Source organism: Nyctibius grandis, chromosome 9 (assembly GCF_013368605.1).
Source record: "Nyctibius grandis isolate bNycGra1 chromosome 9, bNycGra1.pri, whole genome shotgun sequence".
Taxonomy (NCBI): domain Eukaryota; kingdom Metazoa; phylum Chordata; class Aves; order Nyctibiiformes; family Nyctibiidae; genus Nyctibius; species Nyctibius grandis.
Window position 1 is genome coordinate 26,968,985 of NC_090666.1, and position 14,922 is coordinate 26,983,906.

Consider the following 14,922-nt stretch of genomic DNA (forward strand, 5'->3'; position numbering starts at 1 on the left):
AAGAATTGAATCCAAGACAGATGGATACTGAATTACAAGCTGCTGCATTCAGCTGAGGAGTAAGGGATGTTCAGAGCAGTATGTTCAGTTAAATAAACCACAGTCCTTGTTAAACTGTTTCAAGATGCACTTTGATATCATTCACAAGACCCAGAAATTTCAGATTTAATTTTTCATTGTGATCGTATAACCAAGAAATGTATTTTTGGCTCACCCATTTGCCATAAAAGATGTCAGAAGATTCTACATTCTGTGTTAAACACTGGAGCTTGATGTGGTTTTGCTTTTATGGGAAAAGCTATCTGCTTCCTACTTGGGAACAGTGGCTCCCTCACACTTCCAAAATTTGAGTATGCATCTCATTTTCCCTCAGTGTGCTGTTCCACAGAACACATTACACTCACTTCATTCAGATTTTAGTTGGTTTGCCAATTTTGTTGAGCACTATTCATCCTATGTGGCACCTCATAGTTATTAGATATGCTTCAAGACCCATTTCCTCCCCCATTCTTTTAGCATTACTCAGATATGATTTGTTATAAACACAACATCAAGCACAGCCATGGCTTCTGTCTCTTCTTCACACAACTTTGCAGCTGCAGGACAGTAGTGAGCGGAGGAAAGCTTGAAACCATGGAACAGGTATAATTGTCATTAACAAACATGATCCTCTGGCAATACTCTGAAAATATTCGGCTTGCTTCGCCCTTTGTGAGAATAAGGGCTATTCCAGCTGATCCTCTTCTCCCCACCTCATGTAGCTCTGTCTCTCAAAAGGTATAATGAGCTCGTTATGAAGGGGAAGCTTGTCACCAAGAACAAAGCCTTGACTCAGTATCTGAAATCCAGCAAGCTTAGTCATCAAACAGTACAACATTTAAAGAGGTCAAAAAACCACTGCATCTTCACAGCGCTGTCTCTTAGTTAGCCACACACTCCTGTCCACAGTAGGAATCTAGGAAACTTTATAGGGAATTCCACATAAGGCCATAACCCAATCCAGCCCAAAGAGAGGCTCAAATCATTAAGTCTTCATTCTGACTTAACTGGGAGGGCTTTGGCCAGTGCAAAGCTGAAAGATGCATCTGACCTTAGCACCTTTCTATGCTCCTGACTGAGCAGTGCTCACTAACATAGCCTCTTGGGAAAACAACAATCCACAAAAATCCCACACAGAAGGTTCTGGGATGGTATTTTACAATTGCTAGTTTTACAACATGACTAAACCCAAGCTCTTCTGTGTTACTAATGAGCAAAGAGCTAGCATAATACAAATTCTGCAGACTAAAAGATAATTGGTTAAATCTCAGCCCAGTCCTGAGAGTTGCAGCCCATTAAATATTGTCATGCTGTTCCTGCTTTGTCATGCATCATCAGGGTAGCTCTTGCCCTTTCTTTAAATAAGGGCCATATTCGACTCAAACTGCTGCAGGGCAGTTCCTTTGAACAATGCATCCAGAGAGGAGAGGGGAAAAAAAAAAAAAATCTATTAGCACATAGACTAAAATCACCTTTTGACTAGATGGCTGACCTTTTCCTGTGAGCTAAGCAGGGGGAGGAAATCACTGCTTGTCAGTAACAGAGGTTTGGGAGTGTCTCCCCCGGCAAGTCACATTAAGATCCTTGACTGTTAGAAAAAACCTCATGAATGTTTACCATAGATAAATATATAGGCCACCATAGTTAAATACAGAACATTTTTTGCCAATGAAGCTGTACAAATAAGAGCTCCAGCTACCCCCTAATGTGTTCACTTAAATTTTTTTTTCCTCCATTTTTAAGATCATTTCAGTCGCTTCTTACCAGTGTGTTGCAAAATGCTATCCCATCATTATGCAGCATTGAAGAATTAATGGCTATTCATAGGACGTTAAGTTGGCAAGGTTAAAGTAACATGTGACAAACTTGGGAGTTCAGGTCTGAAAAAAAGGAACACCAGCCCAAAGGATGGGTTTAAGAGTGCTGAATATTTGCAACAAAGCAGCTTGTTGAGCTTAAGAAAAGTGAGAAAAAGTATCTGCATGAGGAGAAAAGAAGGTTTACAAAATAACAACTAAGACAAGGAACACATCCAGACAACAGATTTCAAGTATGGCATTGTTTTAATTTACCTATCCTTTTCAAAGAAAAAGGATGAAAACCAGACTTGTTCTTTTTAGTTAGGCACCCACTAACCATCCAAAAAGCAAATAATCATGATCAGAAAGAGACCTTGCCCAGTCTGTGTTGGGCTGGTACAATTATCAGTGCAGTTATTTGAGGAATTGCTCTTAATATATTAGGAATGTATATTATTTTTATCCCTACGATCAGAATCAAGGACCAGATCTATGCAGCCATAAGAACACCAGTAAGGCACAGGAACTGGAAACAGAAGCTTTTGGCAAAAGTGTGTGCTCAAATCTGTCTTTATTCAGCCACGCTGAACAAGAGAAATCATCCACCTTGTTCATAATAGATGATATCTTAAGGACTGACAGATCAAAGAACTTCTTATGAAAAGCTTTAGAACTGGGATTCAGTTTATGGTGCAACACTGCGAAGTCTTAAGTATGAAGACAATAGAGGTTATTACTGCTATACTCAAAAAGAAACTTTACAGCCACCTTCTAAATGTTTCATTAAACTTTCAGGAAATAAGCAACCAGAGGAGAGAAGATAAACAGGGAGACACCTTTGTCAATTCTTTAGAAGCCCCAAACTTGCACAGCTTCTGATACAAGCAAACAATGACTATATAATACTTTGTAATCAGGAGTTTTAATCTGCTCCATTTTGATACCTGAATTTATTTGTTGTTCCACAGCTGAGCATAAACCAAGTTTTACCCCAGCCCCACAAAAGAGTTCAGTATTGAATGGAAGTCCCGCAACCAGGTCCCAGCACAGTCCTGTAACCACTAATTCCCATGTGGAAATCTGACCAGTTAGGGGCTCTCCAGTCAGCACCTGTATTTTGAGAATATGGTAAGCAGAAATCTTTTCTGAACCTGACAGAAGGAAGAAAATTTAATCTGTGTAGCCAGAAAGACAGTCTTGGATATCCAAACAGGGCTAGTGTTTTAATTAACCTGCTGTCAGCAGGAAGTTAAGCATACTGTCTTGCACTTAGACAGTGAAGCCCTGCACTATCTTGACTTAGAAAAAGCAGATAAAATTATGTCAGTGTCATGGGTCTAATGCCTCCTGGAATTAACTGCAGGTTATAATAGTTTTTGCCCCTATGCCATTCATAATTTGGGACCACGGTCTATCCCTAAGCATTCCCACAGGCTTGTTCAGAATCAGACTCACAACTACCCAAAGACAGCTAATACCTAAAAAAACAGGGCAACACAACATTTTTTACTAATGCTAAACTTATTGTGCATGAAGAACTGGCAAGATAGCCCATTTGAGTGAAAGCATTTAGGAAATACTGTGAAATTGCAAATGCACAGATCTAATTTTTCAAATCACTTGGCTTGCTGTGAAGCAAGGAAAAAAGACAGAATTCAAGAGAGTGAGCACATGAAAAAAGCTATAAAAATATAAATTAGCTATGTGTAGGAGATTAACTTAAAAAAATTAACTAGACCAGAGGGACAATTAATAGGTCCACTGGTCCATATAATATTTTTCATTTGTAGTTCGTATCTTTCCCAGTCAGTGAAAACTTTGAGTGGTAAATGAAGTGCCACAACTATTAAATCTTACAGATTAAAAAAAAAAAAAATTTGCCAAGGAATAGTGAAGTCCCAGGATTGCTTTCTGGCAAAAGAGGTAGTTCTCATCTGTATTTGCTTGTCCAAAAGATACGTAGCTGCTTCATACTACATAGTTACTTCATAATGTATTAACATGCAAGAAGAAAAAACTAGCCTGAAAGACACTTGGAAAGAGATGTACTTGATGGGTCTGTGAACCTGACAATCTAAATCGGAAAACTGTGAAGCCGCAGCTCTCTGATGACCAGGGTTATGCTGGTATCTGTGCGCCTCATGAATTGAGGTCCCTTAGAAAGCAGCTGTATTTGCTCCCAGATATATGTCTTGCATCCCTCTACACCAGTGGATTTTCCCTGCCTTTGGGCCTGGAGTCAGTAAATATTGCGCATCTTTGAAGCATTTCATCTTGCACAATGGAGTAACATACTAAATTTCAAAACTACTGCTCTAAGCAGGCTATTCAACACAAGCTCTGTTTTTATTCCAGTAGATTGACTCTCCAACACACAGGAACATTAAGACGCAAAAGTGAGTTAATTCTACAGTCAAAACAGCAACAAGACATCAGTCACTTTTGTGACGTTTCATGCTATATATTTCATAGTGTTCCAAGTAACATTTGAATACATTTATCATGTTCACATTTTACTTAGCTTAGCTAAAGGAAAAGACTTTAAGTAACCACAGTGAACTAATCAAACTTTCCTCCCCATCCCCGTGAGGCAATGAGGAATTACTTTAATATGCTAGGATAAAGAAGGTCCTTTCCTGGGCTGGAAGTGAGTTCACTGAGAGCCTGAAAAGCCCACAAGAGAGCTAGAAAGAATTTCATATACCAAAAAAAAAAAAAAGCGCAAACTAAAATGAGACAAATTTATCAGTTTGGCAAAATTGGTTTGGTATAGTCTTTGCTCACACACTGCATACCTCTAAAGTTTAGGCATTCCTCGGGTATATTCCTAAAGGAAATAAATCTTTGAGAAGAGATGCAAGTACTCCTCATCACTGCCCAATTTCTATTTTAAAGATCCTAGAGTATAATTACAAAGAGGCTATTTATAACTAGTCATAAACTGAAAAGAACTATAATTGCACCATCTTAAGCAATCACCCTGTTCCCACCTCCTGTTTTTAAAACTGTGGTCTGCAGGTCTCAGGGATCTAGGAAAAAAGTCACTGAAGAAAAGCAACCTTTTTGTCAGATGTGACTTCAGTATAAGGGTAACTGCATCCACGAGAAAAAACTATTTAAACCTTTACGTTAAAGAAGGTTCAAATCCATTTACCTAGACAAATCCAACCACTGTTTAATTAGGACTACAACTACCAGAGGCAGTGGCAGGAAAAAACCCTGTAATATTTGCAAAGTCATGATCCAGAGAAAGATCATGGCACGATTCACTGCTGGAAGCTAGCAGGGCACACAAGACATTCTCAGAAGTCTCAGACATACTGTTCATAATTCTTTTGTTTCTTGGTAGTGTTTGGAAGAGGTCACTAAAGTCTTACTATTCAAGCCTGAACACTTTGCTTGTACATCCCCTTCTCTGTATCTCTAATGCTCTCTGTAAAAATAGGGGAAAAAAAAAACCCACCACCCCTTTCCATCATCAATGCAATAGTAACATGCACAGTAGCATTTCAGCCAGAGACAGAGAGCCTACAGAAAATTTGGAAGCCTCAGTTTTTCCAGGGGGGGCGTACAGGACTGGATTTTTTGCCAAAGCATCTGTGGTTCCTTTTGCCAGACAAAGGAAACAAAGATTAAAGGTGACTAAATTTGTTTCCAAAAATATTTTCAGTTAAAAGAAAAAGTATATCTATTTATTAACAACACACACTAAAGATTCCAGGTACCCTGGAAGAACAGTGCACACTTAGAAGTGGGTTAGAATCCATTTTTGATACTTAGAGGTACTGCAAGAGGGAGCTAGTTGCAGAGTTGCTACATATCCCATGTCACATTGTTTTAATATACAACTAAACATTACCTGTATTCAGTGAAAAGCTAAGACAGAGTTTAAGGTTTACATAATCTCTCCTTCCAAGGCTAAAAAGCTTCTGTTTCAATAGAAAGGCATGTTTGCTCATGTAGAGTGAGCTGAAAGAGGTTCAGCTTCATCTCAGTTTGCGTGAACACATGTGGCAGAGACAAAGGCTAATAACAGACCAGAAGAGTCGACTCACTGTTGGCATTTGACATCTCGGCTGTACAAAACTAGCAGTGCATAAATCCTGTCAAAACCTTGCATCAAAGCTGTTGGCTGTGCTACGCTTTCAAATACCAGACAGACAAGTGATAAGTGTCACACAACCAGTTCCCGATATTCAAGTGGCTTGAAAATTAGTTTCTGAAGCTGTCAGCTTTTCAAGGGGTAAAGTGCTGATCTTTGTTGTTCAAGAACAAAGTGAAGATGAACAATTGATCCTCGTTTTACTTTTCCATGCTAAAGTTTTGTGGGTTTGTTTTGGGGTGGTTTGTTTGGTTTTTTTTAAACTCCAGTATATTCAAGATTAGGAGTGTTTTTGAAAACCCTATGCTTTTCCACAGAGTACCTTAATTCTGTGAGCTTCAAGAGCGAATATTGAGAGTTGAAGTGATTAAGCTGAACTTGTTTATGCTTCTTCATGCAGCTGGCAAGGAAATCCATGTCATGCAAGACTTCATCCTATCGCATCACTATATACACATACCTATTGACAACATGCATTTGACTCAAATTTTATACACATGGCCCCTGGCACAACAGCAATACTACAACACCTAAAACCACATTTAGTGTCTGAAATACTAATAGCTTGCAGGGTTATTCAGAGACTAATGGATTCTTTAGCACTTCCTATACACAAATGCCAAAATCTTCAGGAGGCATAACTGTGTAGAAGATTCAACTGAAAACATTTCTAAGCTTTTTTTTTTTTTTTAATTAAAAGTGTACCAAGGATTAGTGCTTTGATGCAGAATGGGAAAAAATAAAACACACTCCCCACATCTTAGCTTGTGTCTGTATCATTTGTGAAGGTAGAACAGACTGGACCAACACACCTTCTGCTAGCGAATAGTGTAGTAAAGTAAAGAGACAAAAAACAGCTGTAGCAGTTCAAAACTCATCTAGCTCAGCATTTCAGATCTGACAGTAGCTATAACAAGATGCCAACAGGAAAGTGTCAAGAATAGGGTAAGCATATTTTGTTATTTTCCTAGTACAGTCTCCAATACTCCAGCTATCTATGGCTCAGACATCCTCAGAAATGCTTAGGACAAAGCAAAGTGGAAAGGAAACACCTACCTGGGTAAGGAGGATATTAAGTATAGCAAAGCATATGTTTAACACCTGCCCCCTCACTTCAAATAAACCACATTTATTGCTAGCTTTGCTTCATATTTACTTAACATACTCCCTGGAAGTTACAGCTGTAGCTAATGCCACAGTTAAAATAACGTTCCACGTCTACTTACACCGCATCACGGGAGGCACCATGCAAAAGCAGCAGCTCAACAATGCTCACATGCCCATTCTTGGCAGCATCATGAAGCGGCGAGTCGTTCTGATACCCCGTAGTATTCACTAATGCCTTGTATTGTAGCAACAGCTCCACCACTTCTCTGTGCCCATGATTACACGCCTCGTGCTAGTTGGGTAAATCCATAAGAGAGGAAACTCAAGTGAAACAGAATTCAGAGGAAGGACTTCTGTCACACCAGTTAACACATACATTTTCAAACACCTCTCAGTAGATGGCTGGGGAAGACGATGCAGGGATACAGCATTACATTCCTGATATGAATTAACCTTGGAACCTGGCACTAATAAAAAACACAGAGAAGAACTGAACAAAGGCCAGTTGTGTGCAAATTAGACTACAGGGAACAAAGCCTCTCAGATTACAGACCTGTCAAGAGTATTCTTCAGGAAATGAATTAGTCATGGTTGAAAATAACCTTTTGTTTATTTTCTGTAATTCAAGTGAGCAATTTTTTCATTCAACTACTTGATATATTTCCAAAACAGTAAAAAACACTGAGGATATTAAGAACCCATAAAATATACACATTGTCTGCAACTGATCATTTTCTAGTTACCACAGTTATATTTTCTGCGTTTGCCAAATGCAGGCTGATAGATTTCTTGGCATGCCCTGCCCCAAAGAAGAGTTGGATTTAGGCAGGTCAGTAGATCCTAATAAATTCTTTTAAACTTGTTTATCATCACTTCTTCACTTTGCATAATTTTTTGTCACCTACATGCACGTAAAGGGAACTAAAATATGGCAGAGGAAAGGAGTGATGAAATGAAATCTGATTAGTAGACAGAAAAAAAGCCTTGAACACTTACCAGTGGTGTCCAGCCAGCATTATCTTTGACATTGGGATCTGCTCCATTTTTCAGCAGCTGTTCAACAGCTGCTAAGTCACCCTACACAGGAAAAAAACATAGTTATTAAAAAGTAATGAAGAAGATACCCAAAGAAGACAACAAAAATTTAAGAGATGCAGAATTATAATTTTAGCTGCAATAAAAATATAATGATACAAGTCTTCCATTTAGATATTGTCAGGATAACAAAAACTCAACTGGTTTGGAGACCATGGTTTATCATTACTGTTCATTTAGAAGCACTTACACTTTTTACACAAATACACATTTTTCAGTAAAAACAACACACATAACAGACTTAACTCAGAAAAAATGGACAAGTTTGTGCCGATTGCAATTTGTCCACTACAGTCAACTGAAAGGATTAAAATCAGGAACATTTATTCAGAATTTTCTTGTCCTTCAGACTGGATTTTTTTTCAAACTAATCTAAATAACTGGCTAGAAACATTCAGAGGTGAAATCGATTAATAAGCCTGACAAGCTTCTATAAATTGCTTTCCCACAAGTCAAAAGGAAAAGGGGAAGAGTTTTATTTAACACTGCAATTACTACTCATGTTGAATCTCGCTGACACTTTCTCTGACAGTTATTCTAGCAAAATAGTTTTCATTTGCTTTTTGGAAGAATGCTATATTCGGTTTTTACTATGAACAAGGAAATGGATGTGGAAAAGGGTGGAAACTGATGCAGAGATTATGGGAAGAGGAAGGAGACTGAGTAGAAACAAGGCAAAGAAAACAACTGGGCAGAATTTGTGAATCAGAGGTTTTGAGGCAGGTATGAGAAAGTTGGTAAGATTGGAGCATACACAGATGCAGCTATATATACACAAGGAGAAGCCTCCTGCAGAAGCTGAGACAAGGAAATCTCTGCAGTGCAGGTCTTAAAAGCAGACAGGAGAGGTAATCCAAAGAGACCAAAACCAAACTCAGACCCCCTTCTCCTTTCACCACACTCCAGCATGTTGGTACTTTAAACTCACTTTGTGCCCTGTCAGCCCACTCCTGCTTCTGGCGTTTGTTACTACAGAGCAGCAATTGCAAAGGCCTGCCCTACTCGAAAAGGCGCTATAAATTCTGTTCCAAAATTGTTCCTGCAATGCCAGGAACCCTCCACAGCTGCAGGTACACAGCTAATGGAGCCAGGCTGTCCCACACCTCTCAGCATCAGGTACCACCTCTCAGGCCAAAGCAATGATTTACCTGCAGTATTACAGATTAGGAGCAGTTACACACCATTTCTCAGCTGATGGAGTAACAGGGAAGGAGGAGATTGTCAAGTGTCATCTAAAGACCAAAACTACCCAAAACAATGCAAGCTTCTCAAAGGCTAGCATAGTAGGCCTCAAGTTTCTGCATGGCTTGCCACCAATGCCCCCATTCTTTTTATTTTAGGTTTTGGGGTGTTTTTTGAGTTGGGTGTTTTGTTTTGGTTTTTTTTTTAGGTCCACACCAACCAAGCATTTCAAGATGATCACTAACACTTTCCCTAGACCAGGGTATCGTGATCCCCAATGAAGAGACTAATATACAAACTGGTATCTAGCTCTTGCCCTTGGCCAAGCTTGCAATATATAAAATATTAGGACCTGGAGGGCGGAAAGAGAAGTTTAATCTGTGATACACAGAAAGTTCCATGCCCTTAAGTAGTGGCAAGTCAAGGAATTCCTAACGCTTACACCACAGTGTACCTTAGAAAAAGTGAGAGAATATTAAATTAAGATTTAAATACAACAAAAATAAACTTAATTCCATTTTTTTGTTATCAAGGAACACTTTGGAAAAACAAAATAGCTTTAATCTTTACTCTTTAGTTAGAGAAAATATTAAGACAGACTCGGCTCAGCAGAAACAAATCCAGCAAGCAACAACTGGAAACTCAAAATTCACCAAGAAAATGCTGAGAATCACTGGCTTTACAACAGTGAAGCAAATTAACACATCAGAGATAAATCTCATGTATTATATTCACAACCTAGATGTCCCAGTAAAATGTTACCTTTCAACGCAATTAAAGAATACGCTGCTGTTAGAATACTTTATAGGTGCAAGGTAATAGACAGGCATGACATCTGAAGAGTTATTGAGAGGCAGCTAAGACAGTGCTCAGCGCTAGATCTTTTTCTACAGAGAGAAGATACAATTATCTATAATGACTGAGATCTGAGCTTATCATTTAAAGTTAAGTTTGCAAACATGTACAGTAAGGCTTTGACATTTCAAGAGTACTCCTTTAGAGCAGCAAGCATAGCTAATAATTTGTGTGGGCATTAGGTAGTATCACAGCTTTTCAGTACAGTTACGTGAACATTGATTTGTAAAACATTACAGCAGTTTTGTCAAAGGAAATGCTGCCGGTGTGGACACCAGTACTGACAACATCCACCGAATGAAATCCAGGTCTAAATTAAAATTAGAAAATTGGTGTTTTGCTCTTTACAGAAGAAAGATATTGTCATCACCTCAGCTGTAAGCAGAACCTGCTCCCTGCAACCAGCACCTAGCAATGAGTGACAGAAATGGAGGGGAAGCTGTCATGCCAGCCGTACTGTGCAATGACTGGATGGGTGCTGTCAATCAGGATTACAAAAGTTATGTTAACAAAATTGTTCATAGCTAGGAGAACATGCCTTTTGTCCCCTCAAAGGCTCTTCAGTCAGTTACTTTATTGTGAATATTTAGTAAAAAAGAGGAAGACAAAATTTCAAGAACCAGATCCTTAGCAGACATGTGTTAGGGTCCCTCCTGCAAAGAGGACCACCATCATCTGAGAGCCATCCAAAAGTTTAAAAAGTGCAGTTAACACATCGAGCAGTTCTATCAGAGTTGATGGAATTCTTCACATTTAACAGTTAATAAACCTATTGCTCAAGTCTAAACAAGAAATGCTAAGCACTTGGGAGGGGCAAGTCCTAGCCACAAATATCTATATACCATGTGTCTTTCCTCCACAAGAAAGCAGAAGAGACTACACCTATACCCACTTATTGCTTTGAGATTACTAATGCAAACATGCTTCATAAAGTTGTGCTTTGACTAGTATTGAAATAGACTTTGTACATTTAGCCCCTTGAGTTTACTTGATCTAGCAATGCCAGCATAAAATCACCAGTCCGAAAGATGGAGTCATAACCCTACCAGATGATACGAGGAAGGGCCCTCACAGCTTGTCTTAGCAGTCCGTAGCAACAGCATAGTGGAAACATAATTGGAGATACTTGTTCAGAAGTAGAGAACAGGACTAGTATCAGGTAGAAAAATGCTAGCATTAACAATTCACAGGCAAGTGTTTATTTTTAAATCTCATTATCAATGAAGGATTACAACCAGCTTCTGAAGAGGCAGAAACTACTGCAGAATGTAAAATTATCCATTTGGAAGAAACAAAGCAAAGGACATTTTAAGCTCATAACAAAGCTTATGTATAGTGACAACACGATAACGCAATGGGTTTGCTCTTCCTCTGCTACAGCTTAAGTGAGCTCTGACAACCCGAGAAGCAAGAAAGGCATTGGGGCCATCTGTTGGCAGATCTAAAAGACAGCATTAGCTTACACAGAGAAGGGTATTTACACAGCTTGACAAACACTTCTCTCCCCATGAGAATTTAGTTCCTGCAGACACAGATGGCATAAGCCCAGAAAACCATCCTCACTTGGCTTAGACAAAATTTTTCTTTTTTTTTTTTTTCCAAGTCAATTGTGTCACAATGTTAATGCAGACAGATGGTTAAGAAGAACTGCAAGTGCCCTTTGAGCCCAATTTTGTGGTTTTTTTTTTTCCATTTTACCCTTTATTTCCATTAACCATAGATATTTTCCACCCAAAAATCAAATTTAAATGAGTAAGTTAATGAAAATGTATTCTACCAGTTCATAAGAGAGAGACAAAAAGAATTAGGGCAGTACGTGAAAACGAAGCTAAAAATTTGTACCACTTCAACTAAACACTTCTCCCTTTATTTGCAAAGGTAACCAAGTGACTTCAATCTTCAGGTCAAACAAATGAACAAAAACTGCCTCTCAAACCCAAATACATTTCCTTAAGTTATGGCGGGGGAGGGGCGGGGGGGAGGAAAACTAGGTTATGTACAACTCGTAAGTGGTCAAAAAGGGCAAATATGAATTACAGAGTGCTTACAGTGATTGTGAATGCTCCAGTCAACTCTTTCTAGGAACCGGCAAGTTTCTGACCTCAAATTTCTCTAAATTAATTCCCTACCCAGCAGACCATTTATTAACTAACAAGCATACAAGTAGCTATGCTTAACCTTTAACAAGAAGAAAACATGCAAGAAGTTTAACCCACCTCAGAAACAAGAGAAGTAACAACGAAGCATTATCAACAAAGAAATAGCAATTTGTCTCTAAGCTTTCAAACCAGCACTTGGGAAGATGGATCGCTTTGACTCATGGCCAATTTTCATATTCTTAAGTTCTGCATTTGAAACCATTATACTGGTTCATATTTTTCTTAAGCTACCTGCTGGATACTACCCGTAATCAGAGGCTGCTTACCATTCCTATACCGCTTGGCTTTAACATTAGAGAGTCAATGTCAAACTACAACTTCAAAGCAGTCTCAGGTGCTACACTTGCATGTGAGTCATCCTACTAGCTTCTGCCAGCAGACCTCATTTCTCCAGAGAAATGGGTATTATACACACAGCTAAGTCACCTGCCACACAAAATCCCGAGGTCTGGACAAGAAGACCTTGGACCAATGGACGCATTCATTCACTGTGAAGCAGCTGGCAGGAACAATGCTGTCCACCCACTGCTCTTTGCTCAGGAAAGGCTGGGAGTGTCTGACTGCACAGCAGCACAACTCCCCTCTTGGACCTAAAGGTGAGAGAGGAAAGGCAGCAGGGGAAACATTCATAGAATCACAGAATGATAGAATGATTTGGGTTGGAAGGGACCTTAAAGATCATCTAGTTCCAACCTCCCCTGCCACGGGCAGGGACACCTTCCACTAGACCAGGTTGCTCAAAGCACCATCCAGTCTGACCTTGAACACTGCCACTGAGTGGGCACCCACAGCTTCTCTGGGCAACCTGTGCCAGCGTCTCACCACCCTCACAGTAAAGAATTTCTTCCTAAATCTAATTTAAGTCTCCCCTCTTTCAGTTTAAAACTGTTCCCCCTCGTCCTATCACTCCATGCCCTTGTAAAAAGTCCCTCTCCCGCTTTCCTGTAGCCCCTTCAGGTACTGGAAGGCTGCTATGAGGTCTCCGCAGAGCCTTCACTTCTCCAGGCTAAACAGCCCCAACTCTCTCAGCCTGTCTTCATAGCAGAGGTGCTCCAGCCTTCTGATCATCTTCGTGGCCTCCTCTGGACTCACTCCAACAGCTCCATGCCCTTCTTATGTTGGAGGCCCCAGAGTTGTTCACAGAATTTCTGTTCACAGAATCAACCAGGTTGGAAGAGACCTCTGGGATCATCGAGTCCAACCATTGCCCTGACACCACCATGTCAACTAGACCATGGCACTACGTGCCATGTAGAGTCTTTTATTACTCTTAGGGTTAGGGTTCAGAGAACCACAAAGCCGAAAGCTCCAGGGACACTGGGACTGGAAAAGACATGCCAGGTTGACCACGGCACTGCACCAACATTGCTTCCTTCAAACTTTTCTAACCTGAGACACCAATGGTTCTTGTGATGTCAGCCTCAGCCCCAACATCCCATTGCTCTTAGGGTTAGGGTTCAGAGAACCACAAAGCCTACAGCTCCAGGGACAATGACAATGCCGCTGGAAAAGGCATGCCAAGTTGAGCGCAGCACTGCACCAAGATTCCTCCCTCCACACATTTCTTATCAAGGCAATCCATGGAGATTGTGACATCAGCCTCAGCCCCAACATCCCATTGCTCTTAGGGTTACGGTTCAGGAAACCACAAAGCCTACAGCTCCAGGGACACTAGGGGTGGAAAAGACATGCCAAGTTGAGCACGGCACTGCACCAACATTGCTCCCTCCACACGTTTCTAATCTAGGCGAAACACTGTGCATGGGATCTCAGCCTCAGCCCTAACATCCCATTACTCTTAGGTTAAGGTTTAGGGTTAGGGTTCAGAGAACCACAAAGCCTACAGCTCCAGGGACACTGGGGCTGGAAAAGACATACCAGATTGACCATGGCACTGCACCAACATTGCTTCCTTCAAAATTTTCTAATCTCGGACACCCACGGTTCTTGTGATGTCAGCCTCAGTCCCAACATCCCATTGCTCTTAGGATTAGGGTTAGGGTTCAGAGAACCACAAATCCTACAGCTCCAGGGACACTGGGGCTGGAAAAGGCATGCCAAGGGGAACACGGCACTGCGCCAACATTGCTCTCTCCACACATTTCTTCTCAGGGACTTCCACGGAGATTCTGACGTCAGCCTCAGCCCCAACATCCCATCACTCTTGGGGTTAGGGTTAATAGAACCACAAAGCCTACAGCTCCAGGGACACTGGACTGTGTCCAGCTGGACATAGTACTACAGGCCGGGTCTCACGAGAGCAGAATAGAGGGGGAGAATCACCTCCCTTGACCTGCTGACCTGATTCCTCCCATGTACATGCATGACCCGACACTCAACCATAATACATATCCAGCTGGTACCAAAAGCGAGAAACTGCACAGCTAACTACGTCAGAGACACCTGAAAAAGGATCTATAAGGTATTCTGATGTTGGCCATCACATGCTCACAAAACCACAAAATCTTACTTTACCCTTTCTAATGTGTCATTAACTGGTAACAAAGCAATAAAAAGGAAGAAGAGCCTCACAGGCTCGGAAGGAATTATCTAATGGTTATTACAGTGTTAAGTATAATGAATA

General features: G+C 40.4%; 1 protein-coding gene across 1 annotated transcript in view; it reads right to left on the minus strand.

Moving 5' to 3' along the window:
* The window catches only part of BARD1 (BRCA1 associated RING domain 1), a 45,631-nt gene that overhangs the window by 13,687 nt on the left and 17,022 nt on the right, over positions 1-14,922 (minus strand). The window contains exons 5-6 of the mRNA XM_068408128.1: positions 8,044-8,124; positions 7,167-7,339 (exon numbers count right to left, since the gene is read on the minus strand). Of these exons, the coding sequence (XP_068264229.1) occupies positions 7,167-7,339; positions 8,044-8,124 (254 nt within the window). The remainder of the gene's footprint in view (positions 1-7,166; positions 7,340-8,043; positions 8,125-14,922) is intronic.